The sequence below is a fragment of the Salmo trutta genome, chromosome 14 (assembly GCF_901001165.1).
Source record: "Salmo trutta chromosome 14, fSalTru1.1, whole genome shotgun sequence".
Classification (NCBI taxonomy): domain Eukaryota; kingdom Metazoa; phylum Chordata; class Actinopteri; order Salmoniformes; family Salmonidae; genus Salmo; species Salmo trutta.
The window spans coordinates 61,645,124-61,663,037 of NC_042970.1; the positions used below are offsets into that span (position 1 = coordinate 61,645,124).

Below are 17,914 nucleotides of genomic sequence, written 5' to 3' on the forward strand. Positions count from 1 at the left end.
ACAATATGACTGACAGGATGTGGGCCTGTGTGAGAATACACAGAGGGCACGGCCAAATCAGTATTGCCCTCCATGTCACAATATAGTAGCGGGGAGCAACGGGGTTAGGGATTAGAAGACTGTGTGTGTGTGTGTGTGTGTGTGTGTGTGTACACACCACACACACACACACACACACACACACAGCACCTCTTATCTGTCAAAGCTGTGTAAAGCAAACTCAAAGCGGTCACTCAGAGTGGCTGTGTGTGTGTGTGATGACTAACAAAGATGACTAACAAACAAAACCCGACAGCTTTAAGATACCAGGGGCCGTATGTATCAAGCACCTCAGCATGGGAGTGCTGATCTAGAATCAGCTGCCCCCATCCATGCAACCTTATTCATTGTGGTCTAATAAGGCAAAATTGATCCTAAATCAGCACTCCTACTTCTGAGACGCTTGATACATACAGGACCTGAACAAGGTTTTACTATTACTGTATTTCACCTCCCTTGCACAAGGCGATCCGGAATTCTCCTCTCTGGTCGGTCCTTCAGCACGGTTTAACGAAGCGGACGCTCATTGACAAGCCACAGCACAAAATTGTCTCAATTCATTTTGTTTAATAACCTGGATAAGAGCATCCCGCGGGCCATTTCTGTGCCACGCGGCAGCAATTGGAGCCAACAAGGCCAACTGGGAGAAGAGTAACGGCCAAGGATCCTTGCGGAGTCGGGCTCTTAACAGTGCACTCTCAGGGAGTAGTTAAAGTGCATTTGGCAACTGCGGCCTGACTGATCTACAAATCACCCGGCATCCTAAATGACAACTCCGTGTGATCTGTAGATCGGTCGGTCTGCAAGACAAAGACTCGATTCCAAACGCCTACTGTATGTAACTCTAGGGCTCGTCGTTACCGTCAAAACATCTCCAAAGTGATTACTGCTACATTGGATTTGAATGTTCAGTCTTTTAATGACAATGCAGTTTTGTTTACAAAGGAGTGCTAAGATGAAGAGCTCATCAACGTTGCAGCGTTGCTAGTTTACATATCCCCTGTCCCTTGATGCCTGCTATGCCCTTTTCACACCATCGTGAAGATCCGAAGCCAACCGTTCTGGCTCGGGTTTTTTTATTTTCACATTGTCCTTTTAAGCACGGTTACAGCAACTACGCTGGACACATAACCAGGTCAGCTCTGTGCAGTTTGACTCCGTAGTGTGAGAATCCCTTTATAGGTAGCCTGCTAGAAAAGGTCTTGAGAGAGCACTGAGACTTTCCCAATACGAAACAAGAAACATGACAGCTAACAGCAGGCCAACTGGTTTGGCCAAAGCGGTATTAACTTCGGCACGGTCTCTCTCCAGTGCTGAACCTTAATTCAGATGAATACCGAAAGGGCTGGAGCAGTCCCCTGGCACGCTCTGTCTGAACTAAGGACACACACACAGTGTAAACACCAACGCTGTGTGTGGAGACGGCGGACCACAAGAGTAGGTGGTGTCCCTGAGGCACAAACACACACACACACACACACACACGTTGACTGCTCAGATTCCTTTTAATCTGGCAACTGATATTGAAGAGCATCTGGAGGATAGAGCACGCAAAAGCCTGTGTGATTACTTAACTCAAAAAGGAAACATTTGTGTTTAATGGTATGGTTAATTCCATACACCCACATCCATTTTATATTGCTTGACAGTCTCTAGAAATTGTCAATATTTTCTTTATAAAACCAGTAGACACTTTAAAAGATCAGAAACAAAAATGTATCAAAACAATTCCAAAAGGAGAAGGACCAACCAGGGACTTTGACAAACTGAGGAGATTTTTTGGGAGACTAAGAAAGCCGCGGGTGTTTTGTTTTTAGTCCTCTTGTTTACATCAAAATGTAAATTACAGGATTCATAATCCCCTTTTGCTTTTCGGTTTCCCCTGAGGGGCACGAAGAAGGGAGTAGGAAGGAAGTACTTTCTGTCTGGAGAACGCCACAGGGCCCTCTCTTACATCTCGCTCTGTGGTGCGAGCCTGACGACTTCTCACCCTCCTCCCATGTTCTCGCTCTATGCCTCGCTCTCAGCCTGTTGTCATCTGGTCCACATGCTTGAGGACCAGATGACAACTGCCATGAGTTGTAGCCCATGGATAATATCACAAGGGCCAGAAAGAAGTTAACAGTGCCGACTAGTAAGAACTCTGACGACTCCACGTGAAGTGAAGTCTCTCTCTTGCTTCCACATCCTTTTCTTCGACCACGTCAGTTGTCCTTGCTATGTACTGCAGGGGTGGTAGGGCTTTCCTCTCAGAGGAAAAAAAACCCACTCTTCCCAAAGCCCTTTCTTAAAGCAACAGCAAGCCCCCAGAAAGATCCAGGACCTGTATGCATGATTGTGTGTCCAAAACGGCTACTGAGTTGGAGCACTTGGCTAAGTGGAGCAACCAGTTAGTTCTCGGAGGGCTATCTAACTGAATCTTGAAATCAGGTCACCAGTCCAATCGCATCCATCACTAATGTGTCATCGCTGCTGCCATCATCACATGATCCAGGTTATAAGAATCAACTGATTATAGTGGTCAAAAACATGACTATACTTACATGGTAAATCAGTTGGACTGATGACCTGTAATTAATATGTGATTCATATAAAAGGAGTATAGTGAGATAAATACTGCTTCTGTATACATTCATTAGGCGTACATCAGGTTTACATTGCACAGGGATGCCAGAACTCACATATGCTCTTGCACAAAGCCAAAGTCACTCTTACAATGTGTTCCGGGCCCGTGAGTGTGTAAGATGGATGCCTCAGTGCCACTCTCTAGAGCGTTGTCTGCCAGGCACCTCCTGTTGTTGACGGCAATAGTAAAGTGCTTATGGTGCTTAGGCGTGACCCAGGGTGTGGTGCATTTGGCTCCGCTGTTTGCATTACATGGCAAAACAAGCAGGTGTGCATACCATTCCTTACAAGGGAGCCTCTGAATGACGTCAAAGGGAAGAGGTATAAACCTGGGCTTTGTTTTGGCCTGTGTTCCAGAAGAGAGGGAGTGCTCGCGTGATTCATCATTGCTGAAGAAGCATGCGTTGTCTCAATCCCACGCATCCACCCAAGATTACCCCCAACAAGTGGTCCCGTGTGGCTCAGATGGTAGGGCATGGCGCTTGCAACCCCAGGGTTGTGGGTTCGATACCCACAGGGGACCAGTACGAAAAAGTATGCACTCACTACTAAGTCACTCTGCTGAATTACTAAAATATAAGTTACATTATTTAGACACAACGCATCATGGGGTATGAACCTGCAAACCCCAGTCAGCAGCATTACTGCCACAGACTTGGTGGTATTGCTATTGGCAATTGTGAAGAGACGCGTGGGAGTCTGTTGTGATTTCCACATGACGAGAGCACTGTGCTTTCACAGCGACGTTCGCTCACCTGTCCAGACACGTGAGGAAGCCCGCACTCCCTCCATCTCCAATGTCAGGAGACTTATCTATGGGGAATGTGACACTAACTGCTGGCAGGGCTCTTCCGTGATCACACTGCTGCAGTAATATTATACCTGACATTGTCAGCACTTCAGCTACAGCGAAGACACGAAGGTGATGTGAGACATTAGGTCACAGATACACCATTAAAACAGCAAGTGGACCAAGAAAAGCCAAACAAATTCCAAGGCGCTCCTGTACAACTCTGAAAAGCCTTTTTGGTGTTGGCATATCTTCAAAGGGTTAAAAACAATAGCCACCAGCACTCTCCCAGAATAGCAACAGGGATTTTTTAACTGGTTAAAAAAATATATTATAATATATACACTCATCTCAAAAGCCTCCTGTGCATGCTAGAAACCTATCCACCAATAAATGATAGACAATAACCAGGTTTCCATCCAACCATATTAATTTGGATGAATTAGCTGACGCATAAATCAATTCCAGAACGCTGCAGCCCGCCTGGTTGTCAACCATCCCAAGTCACATGATACTTGTTTGGCCGGTGAAATAGATTATGCGACAATTGCATTGGAAGCGCGAATATTGATATAAGCATATTGATATATGCATATGCGCGAATATTGATATAATAACCGTCATGTAGAGGTGAACTTGGAGCCACGAGAGGATAAGTTGTGTTGTCCTCCCACCATGACGTGGAAAAGCATGAATAGTTTATTAGGCAGATCAAATCAAAATTGTATTTGTCACATGCGCCGAATACAACGTGTGTAGACCTTACAGTGAAATGCTTACTTACAAGCCCTTAACCAGCAATGCAGATAACAAAAATACATGTTAAGAAAGTATTTACTAAAATGAACTGAAGTAAAAAAAATATTAAAAAAAGGAAAATAACAAATAATTAAAGAGCAACATTAAAATAACAGTAACGAGGCTATATACAGGGGGCATCGGTACAGAGTCAATGTGCAGGGTCTCATCATATAACATACATTGTCCACTTCACCAGCAAACTGTTGTCTAGAGCAGTGGTTCCCAACCGTTTCCCGTTCCGGGGACCACCAAATCACTGTTAAAAGCTCCAGGACCACCATTTGCAGAGCCACATTTTAAAACAAAATATCTTGCCGGTCGAACTTAGTCAATTATAGCAGTGAATGTAACAAATTAAAGGCCTATTATTATTATAAACAATTAGCATTGTGAAAAAAGTCATGTAAAATTGCTTATAATAGCATTAATACTCCTAACTGTTATTTTTGGAAGAAAGAAAAAATAACTACATTTGCAGTACAGGTTGGCAACCACTGGTCTAGAGAGGCTGCACCAAAAACAGCTTGGGAAAGTTTGCTATTTATCAAATCAGTATTTGTTACAAAAGCATCGGCAGAGTTAAAAAAAAATTCTAATAATATTCGGTACATGAAAACTTAAGTGGAGAAAAGGCTTTTTATGTGCACTACATAAATCACAGCCTTCTATCCACAACAAGTCAGTTTGATGGAAAACCACCTCTGCTGAGAGAAAAACAGATCTTAGAATATTCACATGGAAAACCTGTCGCCAATTGCATGGAAACCTAGCTAATTTGGATTATTTCTATTCTGTCATGCTTTGGAGGTGAGGTACCATTCGTTCTGTCACACTTTTACAATACAAATTGCAGGAGAATATATTTCCAAATTCTAAAATTGGTTTATGAGATGTATTTATGCCTGATAAATGTTGTGGCAGGGCCAAGTGTTTCTGGAGCTGCTAGACGAGTTCCACTAGAGTAGACTGTCAGCCTCTGGGGCGCTCGGTCTCAAATCTCCCCCTCCGCCATCGATCCAGAGGTCAGAGAGACTGCTTATAGATGCACTATCCCCAGTCTGATGGACTCCACGCCTTCTCCCCAGAGTGGGAAAATTGCTGTCTGGGTGTCAATTGATCTCCTGAACATATGGCGAGTATACCGATTTGTGTCATGTCATCAAAACATGGTGGATGTGCAAATGTGCAAAGTCTGAGCAAATAAAACATACCTCAGACAGCAGAACGATAATAGTCCGGGCTTATCATAAACTACCTCATTACATGGGATAATGATGGGAAGACATAAAAACAGCGATCTGGAATTTGACGTACGCGCTGCAATGACAGCAAGGTCCAGATTTTGCCTTGACATGCAGTCAGTTATGCATAATCCTAGGCATACCATCTACCACACAGAAAAGGCTATTTCACATCGGTCTCTTGACGATATCATTTAATTAGTGAGATGAAAATAGTCTGAAAAAGAATACTTAAAAAGATAAAAGGGCATTGGAATTACACGCCAAAGCAGTGATACTTTAAATAGTAGCCTGCAGGCCTTATTCCCCCCCATAGCCTATCCCAATTTACATAACTTTGCATAATTTAAGTGTCATGATATGATGGCACACACACTGAAAGCATGGTGGTATGCAAATCATTAAAGTACAAAAAGGTGTTATTTAGTAAAACATTTACATTATGCAGAGTTATAATTGAGATTGCAGAGTTGGTTTGATGTCGCCTTTTCTAACTATTGGCCCGTGACCTCTTTCCGTTTTGAATAAAGGTCTCTATCTTATTGAGTATGCACGCACTGAGGGAGGTCCAGCACTGGCTTTGGCACTGTGTTGTGTACAGTATATAGAACTGAATGTCCAAAGACAAAACTGAAGTGATACAGAAGTAAAAAGTTATTCATGTTGTGAAACAACTCATGAAGTGCAATCTCCAAATCATCTAAAGGCCAATGCATTGTGGAATAAAATGCAAAGAAATAACACAGAAAAACAAAGTATGAATACTGCAGTGTTGTCCACTGTGCCAGACAGTCCCTTCCGGTATAAACACCTGTAAAACACAGTGGTGGTGTTCATAGGGCTAGCAGGTGGGCCTCTCGTTAGAATACCAGACATGGTTACTCATAGACTGGAGGTGCCGGGCTACTGTAAACCCAACTGCCTGAGAGAACGCTCTCTGGCTACCTTCCAAATGGCACCCTATTCCCTTTAAAAGGAACAGGGTGCCATTGCTATCTGGTCAAAAGTAGTGCACTAAATAGGGAATGGAGTGCCATTGGAGACGGACACTCTCTCCTTCAGAGACGACTATCTCACACTCCCACATTCTCAAATGGACATACTGTACCAGGGCGGTCGAAGGGAGTCATTGGAATAAACACTTGTGGGGAAATGACAAAATGTGATGACCCAGAAAAGGCCAAAAGTAATAGTATCTTGAGTATGCGTAACATGTCGACTAGTATACTAGTCAGTGTGGCGGAATATGTACACAAAAAAAATGCTGGGGAGGCAGCATTTCAAGAACTTGTGTGTTTGAAATGCCTGACCGCATGGCGCCCTCCCACACCTCACCAGCACTGGGTAGCAGCTACGTGAGATTCAGCCTGGAGCTTGCTCCTGTGAAAAACACCGGGCTCCGTTTTAACGACGGGGCAGGGAGCCACGACATCCGCGGTGTCAGCTCTGTGGCATGAGTCACCTGAAACCAAAACTCATACTGGTTGTTATGGGTCGTTGGAGAACACGCGGAAGCCGACAAGCCGTGAGATCCGAAAGATCCCAACGACGCGGTCCGCCCTCTCCACAACAAACGTCTCTGAACAAGGAAAAAAAGGACTATTATTCAAATGTCTGAGGGAGTTGAATACCAAACACTGACAGGCAGCTCAGATGGGGGGGATGGCTCCCTAGTGCAAGCCAAGGCAAAGAAATAGGCTGAACAGGCCCATGTACTGTTTCCTCAGAGACCCAGCACTTACATTAAGTGTGGGTTATGCAGAAGAAAAAAAAAAAAAAAGCGAGAAAAAAAACCAGTGAGATCTCCCAACAGGGGCTGGTGAGCATTGGTCGGTTCTTTCTTCCCATTGGTTGTTTCTTTCTGCACCCACTCCCGTCTTCGCCTACTCTGCAATGTATTTATAGTGCGGGGAAGGAGGGAAGGAAAAGTGGTGATGATGCCAGACATCCTCTGGGGCAAAGGAGGAGCAGAGGCAGAGAGAGGCTCACAGTGATTCTTTAACACACTCAATGCGATGTCATGGATTCCCAGTGTTGTGCAACAGCAGTACTTCGGGGTCAAAATGCTAGGCCAGTGCCTGTCAGTGATCGTCAAATGTTATTGTCCAACTCCGACAGCAATGGTCACAAAGGCAGCCATTTCGAATAGGACCCAGCCCAGAGATACTTTTTTTGTGTGTGTGTGTGTGTGTGTGTGTGTGTGTATGTATATATAAGGGGTGTCCACACACATATACATATATATATATATATATGTGGACACCCCTTCAAATTAGCGGCTTTGGCTATTTCAGCTACACCCGTTGCTGACAGGTATATAAAATCGAACACACTGTCATGCGATCTCCATAGACAAACATTGGCAGTAGAATGGCCTTACTGAAGAGCTCAGTGACTTTCAACATGGCACTGTTATAGGATGGCACCTTTCCAACAAGTAAGTTTGTCATATTTCTGCACTGCTAAAGCTGCCCCTGTAAGTGTTGCTATTGTGAAATGGAAACATCTAGGAACAACAATGGCTCAGACGCGAAGTGGTAGGCCACACAAGCTCACAGTACGGGACCGACGATTGCTGAAGCGCGTAAAAATTGTCTGTTTGCGGTTACAACACTCACTAGAGTTCCAGACTGGCTCTGGAAGCAACGGCAGCACAATAACTTTTCGTTTCCATGGCCGAGCAGCCACACACAAGCCTGAGAATACCATACACAACACCAAGCATTGGCTGGAGTGGTGTGAAGCTCGCCGCCATTGGACTCTGGAGCAATGTAAACACGTTCTCTGGAGTGATGAATCACACTTCACCATCTGGCAGTCCAACGGACAAATCTAGGTTTGGTGGACACCAGGAGAATGCTACCTGCCCCAATGCATAGTGTCAACTGTAAAGTTTGGTGGATGAGGAATAATGGTCTGGGGCTGTTTTTCATGGTTTGGGCTAGGCCTCTTAGTTCCAGCGAAGGGAAATCTTAGTGCTACAGCATACAATGACATTCTAGACGATTCTGTGCTTCCAACTTTGTGGCAACAGTTTGGGGAAGGCATTTTCCTGTTTCAGTATGACAATGCCCGCATGCTCAAAGTGAGGTCCATACAGAAATGCGTTGTCGAGATCGGTCTGGAAGAACTTGACTGGCCTGCACAGAGCCCTGACCTCAATCCCATCGAACATCTTTTGGATGAATTGGAATGCCGACAGCAAGTCAGGCATAATTGCCTAACATCAGTGCCCAACCTCACTAATGCTCTTTTGGTCATGTAGTGTTTCATACAAAATAGGTGCTGGACATCCACAAATTAATACAAACCATACAAAACGTAACATATCATACTAAATATAGTGTCTAGGATTACTTACAGAATAATACGAAATGCTCTGAGACCAGGTTGGTGTCACAACACTCCTGCAAAAGGACATGGAAACAGGGAGTGGGGTGACCACCGATGTTCACATACTAGTGACTAACTAACGTTAAAAAACATTTTTAAAAAGCTCTGTGCCGTCAATGTTGAGTGCTCTGTGACATTCCCCACCAACATGTTGTTTTAAACGCAGGCACTTCCTGGTCAGCATGTTGAGTAGGGCCTTAACGAAGGTTCAGAAACATCTCCATCTGCTCAATTACATTTTTCTCCACTAGTTTCCAGAAGGAAAAAGCTTTCGTTGCAGAGTGAAATCCTACAGTCACACCCATTGACTTTTCCCACATTTAGCTGTGTTACAAATTGGGACTAATTTCACTGTTTTTTGTTTTTACAGTCTGCACAAAATACTGTAATGTCAATGTGAAAGAACATTTAAAAAGATTATTTAAAGATGAATGAAAAATAAAACACTAATATATCTTGATTGAAGTATTCTAAGAGCTATGCACACCTGGATTTTACAATGGTTGCTGATTATTGGTTGTTGATCAAGTCTTGCCATAGATTTTCAAGCTGATTTAAGTCAAAACGGTATCTAGGCCACTCAGGAACATTCAGTGTACATTTGGCATTGTGTTTTAGGTTATTGTCCTGCTGAAAGGTAAATTCGGTGTCTGTTGGAAAGCAGACAAACAGGTTTTCCTCTAGGATTTTGTGCTTAGCTCGATTGTTTATTTTTATCCTAAAAAAAACACCCTAGTCCTTCAGATGATGAGCATACCAATAACATGATGCAGCCAACGCCATGCTTGAAAATATGACGAGTGGTACTCAGTGATGTGTTGTGTTTGCCCCAAACATAAAGTTAATGTCTTGCAGTATTACTTCAGTACATTATAGCAAACAGGGCGCATGTTGTGGAATATTTTTTATTCTGCACTGACTTCCTTCTTTTACTTTGTCATTTAGGTTAATATTGTGCAGTAACTACAATGTTGTTGATCCATTCTCAGTTTTCACCTATCGCAACCATTAAACTCTGTAATTGTTTTAAAGTCACCATTGGCCTCATGGTGAAATCCCTACGCGGTTTCCATCCTCTCCAGCAACAGTTAGTAGTGACTGGGTGTATTGATACACCATCCAAAGTGTAATTAATATCTTCCCCTTGCTGAAAGAGATATTTAGTGTCTGTTTTTTTTTACCCATCTACCAATAGGTGTTCTTCTTTGTGAGGTATTGGAAAAGCTCCCTGGTCTTAGTGGTTGAATCTGTGCTTGAAATTCAGTACTCAATTGAGGGACCTTACATATAATTGCAAGTGTGGGGTAAAACCAGAGATTGGATAATCATTCAAAAATTGTTTTTGTTCAGTGTAGTTCTTAACATGTAAAAGTGCCAGTCCCATGTTTCATGAGCTGAAAAACAAGATCCCAGAAATGTTCCATACAAACTAAAAGCTTATTTCTCTCAAATGTTGTGCACAAATTTGATTACATTCCTGTTAGTGAGCATTTGGTGCTGAGGAGTCTGTCTGTCTGTAATAAAGCCCTTTTGTGGGGAAAAACACATTCTGATAGGCCTGGCTCCCCAGTGGGTGGGCCTATGCCCTTCCAGGCCCACCCATGGCTGTGCCCCTGACCAGTCAATAATTGATTTATTTCAAATGACTGATTTCCTTATATTAAACTGTAACTCAGCAAAATCTTTGAAATTGCTGCATGTTGCGTTTACATTTTGTTCAGTATATTATTGCACAAAGAGTGAGTCCATGCAACTTATTATGGTACTTGTTAAGCAAATGTTTTGTCCTGAATGTATTTAGGCTTGCCATAATACTTATTGACTCAAGACATTTCAGCTTTGAATTTATTAACTATTTTGAAAACAAAATTCCACTTTGACATTGTGGGGTTTTGTGTGTAGATCTGTGGCACACAATCTCAATTTATTCCATTTTAAATTCAGGCTGTAACAACAACAAGTGGGAAAAGTCAAGGGGTGTGAAAACTTTCTGAAGGCACTGTATATCCAGTCAATTAGATTTTTACATTTGCTCAGCGAAGACTTTAACGGAATGCAGGGTCGCTACTTCACTATATAGTGGCACGGCAGCAGAACAAATGCATTAAGATATGAAATTGGTTTCTGCTCATTGCCAGTGGAGCGGTTCTGACACTCATTCGTCACTTGCCAATGAGCTCCCTCTACTACTGATAAGCACTAGAAGTAAATGGGGAGGAAAATTTTAAAAACAAAACCTACTCCGGAATCAGGAGGGTAACTTCCACATCTAGGCCTAGTCGCTGTCCTTCGTCCAGGCATAATAAGAAATGAAAGTCTGCTTTGATTGAGGCAGGACATTTTCTAAGTAAATGATGCACAAATGCCACATCCAGTTACACATAATTCAATTAGAATCTGATCAAGCATTGCCCTTTAAAATTGTAAAAATAAATGCCTATATTAGCTAGCCTAGGCAACCCATAATGCATGGGCGCTAGATCTGTACAATCGTCTAGCTTTAATGGCTAGAAGGCAGAATGTTTTTGGGAAAATAAGCATACTTTCTTTATGAAACAATTTTACACCACCATTTTCAGACAATTCTGGATGTTGCACACCCTTGGCTGAACACGGTGTACATCCTAAATTGTCCGAAAATCCAAAATGGTTGGTGGAAAATTGTGTTTCATGAAGAAAGTGTGCATATTTTCCAACATTTTTCCCCACCTTCTCGCCATTAAAGCTAGTTAAGTTGGAAAATGATGTCTTTGCGGCCTGAATAGAGAATGCTTTATGTACGTGCCGGTCTACGGGGACACGATTGTATTAACGGGAATGCACATCAAGCCTTGATGATAGTGCATGGGCGCTACGTTAGATCTGCACAATCGGTTGCCTAGGCTAGCACTTGGCACTGGCCTTGGTTAGCAATGTTCGGAGGCACTCATGTACACTGAACAAAAATATTTTAAAAAGCACAACATGTGAAGTGTTGGTCTCCTGTTTCATGAGCTGAAAAACAAGATCCCAGAAATGTTCCATATGCACTAAAAGTTTATTTCTCTAAAATGTTGTGAACCATTTTTTGTTTTTACATCCCTGTTAGTGAGCATTTCTCCTTTGCCAAGATAACAAGTGTGGTATATCAAGAAGCTGATTAAACAGCATGATCATTAAACAGGTGCACCTTGTACTGGGGACAATGAAAGGCCAGTCTAAAATGTGCATCACAACACAATGCCACAGATGTCTCAAGTTGAGGGAGCGTGCAATTGGCATGCTGGCTGCAGGAATGTCCACCAGAGCTGTTGCCAGAGAATTGAACATTCATTTCTCTACCAATGTCGTTTAAGAGAATTTGGCAGTACGTCCGACAGGTCTCACAACCGCAGACCACAACAGAGTGCCCCATGGTGGCGGTGGGGTTATGGTATTGGCAGGCAACGAACACAATTGCATTTTATCAATGGTGGACGAGGCCCATTATTGTGCCATTCATCTGCCGACATCACCTTGTGTTTTAGCATGATAATGCACAGCCCCATTTCACAAGGATCTGTACACAATTCCTTGAATCTGAAAAAGTCCCAGTTCTTCCATAGCCTGCATACTCACCATGTCACCCATTTTGAGCATGTTTGGGATGCTCTGGATCGACATGTACGACAGCGTGGTCCAGTTCCCGCCAATATACATAAACTTCGCACAGCCACTGAAGAGGAGTGGGACAACATTCCACTGGCCACAATCAACAGCCTGATCACCTCCATGCAAGGAGATCTATTGCGCTGCATGCGGAAAATGGTGGTCACACCAGACACAGATTTGGGCATAATTTATTTATTTCAATTTACTGGATTACCTACATTGTATATATATAATATATATATATATATATATATATATATATATATATATATTTATTTGGGAGCTACAACTCACTCAAGGCCTACACAATATGCTAATAGCCTTACCTCTGATAGATTTAAGACGAGTGATAAGGCACAAAAACTAATGTCACTGCCTACTGAGTGCATGAATCATCAACTGTGCTGTTCATATGGATAACTGTCAATTATTCAACCGACTTAAACTGGCCATGCCATTGCACTTCACAGGTGAACTCAGCTTTCAATAACAGGAACTGTGTGTAGGCCTAATGAGTTACTTGTTCAATACACTTGTGTTTGACATTTCGGTACAACCAATATTATTGAGATTGGGATGTAGATCTTTGGAATGCATCATACAATGTTTCTCTGCATTCCAAGATGTAGGTACTCATAGAGGACAGACAGGTCCTTGGGTCTGCCTGACCACTTTGGATAGCGTTCTATCATTTAAAAACAATGGTAGTGAATAATTTGCACACAGTAGGATACACTTGGAAATGAAAAGTTGTGTACAGTACAATACAGGCAGTGCACTGCTATAGCAAGGTCCCCTGTTTTGTGTTTTTCCCTAGCACTACACAACTGATTCCATTAATCAAAGCTTGATGAGTTGGTTATTTGAATAAGCTGTGTAGTGTTGTGGTAAAAACCAAAACGTGCACACAGGGGGGGCCCAGGGCCGAGTTTGGGAAACCCTGTGCTATAGTGACTAATGTCATCCGACCAAGAGTACTCTAGTAGCTACGTAGCTCGAGCAGTTCACGCCACAAAAGACCGAAGCGCGCGAGTAGGCTTCCTGACACAAATGTCAACCTTCCTAGAGCGGACTCAACACCGTAAACCCCCACCAAACATAAGCGGGCCATTTTGACGTGGTTTACCTGCAATTCGGCTCGCTCCACCTCCCATTGCGCTCTATCCACCTCGAAGCGGGCCCATTCGTGTTGCAGAAAGTGCAATATCCCCGGAATGTTGTAATGAGCCCTGGCCGCCTCTCCGCCACCGACGTCGCAAGGCTGATGCGGTCCTTTGCCAGCGCCAGGCAAACCCGAGTTGTTGTTGTTGTTAAAGAACACGCCGGGCCCTGCCTGTTCGTCCATGCCCAGGCCAGGTGTGTGGGTTCGGTTCGCGCAAACTGGCACGACCGTGCTCAGACGAATGGGTTTTCCTTTAGCCGCCCCTGTGATATGAAAGGAAATAGCTACCTACAGCTCTCTCTACTGGGCAGGCACACTCATGTCTGAGCAGCCAGCTGTCAATTGGTGACGTTCACACTGAGCTCCCACCCACATCCAGAGTTTTCTTTACCCATTGGTCGATTTCAACGATTCACACTGGAATAAGCCAATCGGAAATAAATGCTACGCATGATGGAATTTGAAGTTCAAAGAAGATAGAGCTGCATTTTTCACTCTAAAATGCGCCTGTTCTCTTTTAACTGTCTTTTTCTTTAGTTGTTTGTATCTGAAATTGGAAATGTCATAATGTATGCTACATAAGTGTATCTGTGGTAGCCATATTTCATATATTATAGCACATTCCATTCAGTTATCTATGCATTCCATAGATCCATTCATCCAGTTGTTTACATAGCACACACACAAGCCTATCATCCACGACCCCCTGACTGAATTTCATGCCCTTTGAAATCCAAGAAAATATATGAAACAAAATGTTGCCTACACATGATACTTTAGTGTGCGAATATTATAAGGCCTCTGTGTATGATTTGTGTGTAAAACATTTGAATGACCAAATGACCTCTATATAATGTTTAGTAATTCAAAATGTATTGTTATTTTCAAATATCTATTACATGAAACATTACGTTCAGGTATTTTATTAGATCTTAACCATTTGGATTGGTTTTACACACATCCGAGTCATTATGCACGGTCAATTCATTAGCCATATGATACGTGCTGACACAACCCCATGGTAATCATGTGATACGTCACTCCAACCACACTATTTAATTTCTGTTGGCTGATCAGCATGGTCAAATCTTGTAGCCTAGATCAGACAGCAGGAATTGAAGAGAGGAGTCACTTGCCCACATGATGCCGCCATTTGAGAAAGCACAGCACCCCAAGTCCTTCAAGCAGAGAAAAAGCTTTGGTGATTAATTTTCATGTAATGATTTGCATGTGGTAAACTATGCGTTGCTTTATAATCTCAACCACGTTTTCCATCCCAAACAGCCACGAGAAAACAGGAGGTGGCGGGGATCCGAACAAAGTTTCCAACTAAAATTCCGGTAAGTTCGCTTATTTCTAAAACCTTATTCTACCCTGAAGTTCCATTGAATTTGCACCTTCTAAAAGTGACCTTTCCAACCACACACAGGTTATAATTGAAAGGTATCAACGGGAGAAGTACTTGCCGCCTCTTGATAAAACGAAATTCCTGGTCCCCCAAGAACTTTCCATGACTCAGTTTGTCACCATTATAAGGTGTGTCTGTTGAGAAATGTATTTTGCTGTGATTGTTTAACTTGTTAAGCGTGGATTATCATGACTGAAATTAACCTAAATCCTCATGCGTTAAGTTTTTGGTTGAGAGAAGTGCATAATTTCTAACTTGGTAATCACTTGATGAATCAGCCAAGAGTGTCGCGTGACTGTCACTTTTCTTAAATGACTCATAATGACTTGCGTTTGTGCAGAGAATGTCTACGTTTGATTAGTCTTGTCAATACTTGCTGCACGTTCTCGTTTCAGAAATCGTATGTCTCTGATGCAGAGTCAAGCGTTCTACCTGCTCATCAATAATAGTGGCCTGGCCAGCATGTCTCTTACCATGGCGCAAGTCTACAATGACCACAAAGATGACGATGGATTTCTCTACATGACATATGCTTCTCAAGAAATGTTTGGTAATTGTGTTGAAATCCATGAGGAGTCGGTGCCAATTGCTGGAAATGTTTGAGAAGATCTAAATTGCAGGATTGGATAATGTGAGGCCTCAGCTTTTGGCAGGCCCAATAACTGAACTTCGTGTATAGATATGAAATGCGATTTATATATAAGGATATTTAATATTAATCTGGAAATGTTTTTGTATTGTTTTTAAGGTAATAAATGTTTCAAACTTTATTGAGGATCATGCTCTGAATTACATGACTTTGGCCAGATTAAATTAAACGGAAATATGTCACTTTTTGGGCGACCACTCAAATTCGCAAAGAAATAGTTGTAGGTTTGTCATTCTCGTTCAAAGCATGTCTAATAAGCGGTAGATCTAGTCTGTGCGCTATTCCTGAGTTTTTGTTTTCCAACTTTTTTTGTTTGTAAGCCAGCTTCAAACGGCTGAAGTTAAATGTTTGGTTATTAAAGTGATTTCACAGCGGTTTAGATGGTACATTGACTTATTCTCTATTTGGTCACAAACTGAAATTGGGCAAACTTAGCACTTCAGTAAACACGACGTTGCGCAGCGATTTCAGCAACAACAAATATTCTTGTCGCTCATTTTTCATTTAATTTCCCAGAAGTGTGTGGACTTGGACATTGCCTTCAATAGGATCTCTGGGGCATCAGTTTATAAAGGAAGGACCTGTTGACAGGTTGCACAAATCGACTCCTATACTACCTCAAGGTACTTGTACATATCTGATTGGTCGAAAGATCAGAATTGGGTTGACAGTGTTAATGCAGAACTATTCAATCCAATATGGGGATCAGACCTCTATTTGAAATCTGTGCTTGACTAAACTTGCTTGGCTTAATGAACCAATAGAATGGCACCAAAACCACAACCCTATCTGCCACTGCAGGCAGGCTAGACAACACAGTATTTGAACCAAGGTCTGAAGATTGAAGTGTCAGAGGACTGCATTCGAAGGAGAACTTCCCAACTAGGAACAATCCTCCTGAAAGTGGCAGTATTGTTTCACTATCTTATATCTGTGCAGTTTGATTTTTGATCTTTTAAGTCTGAAGTTCTTAAGAGGCTGCAAAAAATATACTAGTAAGAGAACCATTCCAACTTCAAGGAAACAATTTTGGTAGTGTATCTTAACCTAGCATATTTGACTGGACTGATGTATTTCAAACAGGAAGACTTGATGTTAATGTTCATTGTGGTGTGGACCCTGTAGCACCTTCACTGACTCACTGAGGTCCTATTGCTCTTAAGGGACCACTTGTCAGGAACATGAAATGCCTTAACTTCACTTCCTGGATGTAATCAAGCCAAAGAACAAGTAGACCATGTATCATCCTAATTAAGTTTGTCATTTTAGTCTTAGGGCTACAAATAGAGGAAAGGGGCCCAATGTAGACTGACTCAGTGACAATAGGGCCATATGGCAATGAAGTAGGAGCAATACTACTGAAACGCCACAAAGTTCCAAAATCAATGAGGTTAAGGATGCACTGAGGTTCTATTGAGATGTGTAGAATGCATAGAATATTAAAATTGTCAATCCACTTTCTATCATGTGGAATAAAATGAACTCCAGACTATGGACAAGTCTGTATGCAGTGCTTAAGGCTGCATTTACTTAGGTTTCCAAAATCTGATATTTTGTCCTATTGGCAAAAGAGCTGAAATGATTGGTCAAAAGACCAATTTGAGGAAAAAGATCAGCGTTGGGCTGCCTGTGTAATCTCAGCCTAATTGTTGTGACTTGTGACCCATAGATATGTAGTCACAGGTCTGCACTACAAGGGACTGGACATGTTCCTTGACAGGGCAGGGAGCTGGGTTAACCCAGAGAAATGTGAATCACTTTCTGAATTCCAAATCAACTCCTATCCCCTATTTCTAAGTCACTCCTGCAGATCTAAGAGGATTGAATTGCATTTATTTTGGGTTAAATGATACATCCATTTGATCCCAGACTATAGGCCTATCACTTGAAACACATTTCCAAAATGGTCCTCGAGGGATCATAGTGACATGAACAAGTTCATTTTCCTTGCAGAATAAAGCTTTTTTTATTTTTTTCTCCAGCTGCTTATTTCACGTACATTTGTATTACTTTCTGGATATGAGTGAATATTCATTTCAAGCATTGTATGTGAATGGATTCACGTACAAGGCATAAAGCTTAAGTTACAAAGTATTACAAGGCATTATACTAAGCATGGTCAGAGAGAGAAAGAAATCAGTCTGACAAACCATGCCCCAAAAGTCCATTGGGTGTC

General features: G+C 42.3%; 2 protein-coding genes across 3 annotated transcripts in view; one reads left to right on the top strand and one right to left on the bottom strand.

Annotated features, from left to right (window-relative positions):
• LOC115208533 (striatin) overlaps positions 1–14,014 on the bottom strand; it is an 87,699-nt gene extending 73,685 nt beyond the window's left edge. The window contains exon 1 of one of the 2 annotated variants that reach the window (XM_029776663.1): positions 13,646–14,014. In XM_029776663.1, the coding sequence (XP_029632523.1) occupies positions 13,646–13,864 (219 nt within the window). In that variant the 5' untranslated portion in view covers positions 13,865–14,014. The remainder of the gene's footprint in view (positions 1–13,645) is intronic. The other variant, XM_029776662.1, reaches the window with a different exon arrangement.
• A 745-nt stretch (positions 14,015–14,759) lies between these two features.
• On the top strand, positions 14,760–16,112 carry LOC115208534 (microtubule-associated proteins 1A/1B light chain 3C). Its single transcript, XM_029776664.1, has 4 exons — positions 14,760–14,882; positions 14,966–15,021; positions 15,111–15,217; positions 15,485–16,112. Exons 1-4 carry the CDS (start codon positions 14,822–14,824, stop codon positions 15,690–15,692), a joined length of 432 nt encoding a protein of 143 aa, XP_029632524.1. The 5' UTR covers positions 14,760–14,821; the 3' UTR covers positions 15,693–16,112.
• The last annotated feature ends 1,802 nt before the right edge of the window (positions 16,113–17,914 follow it).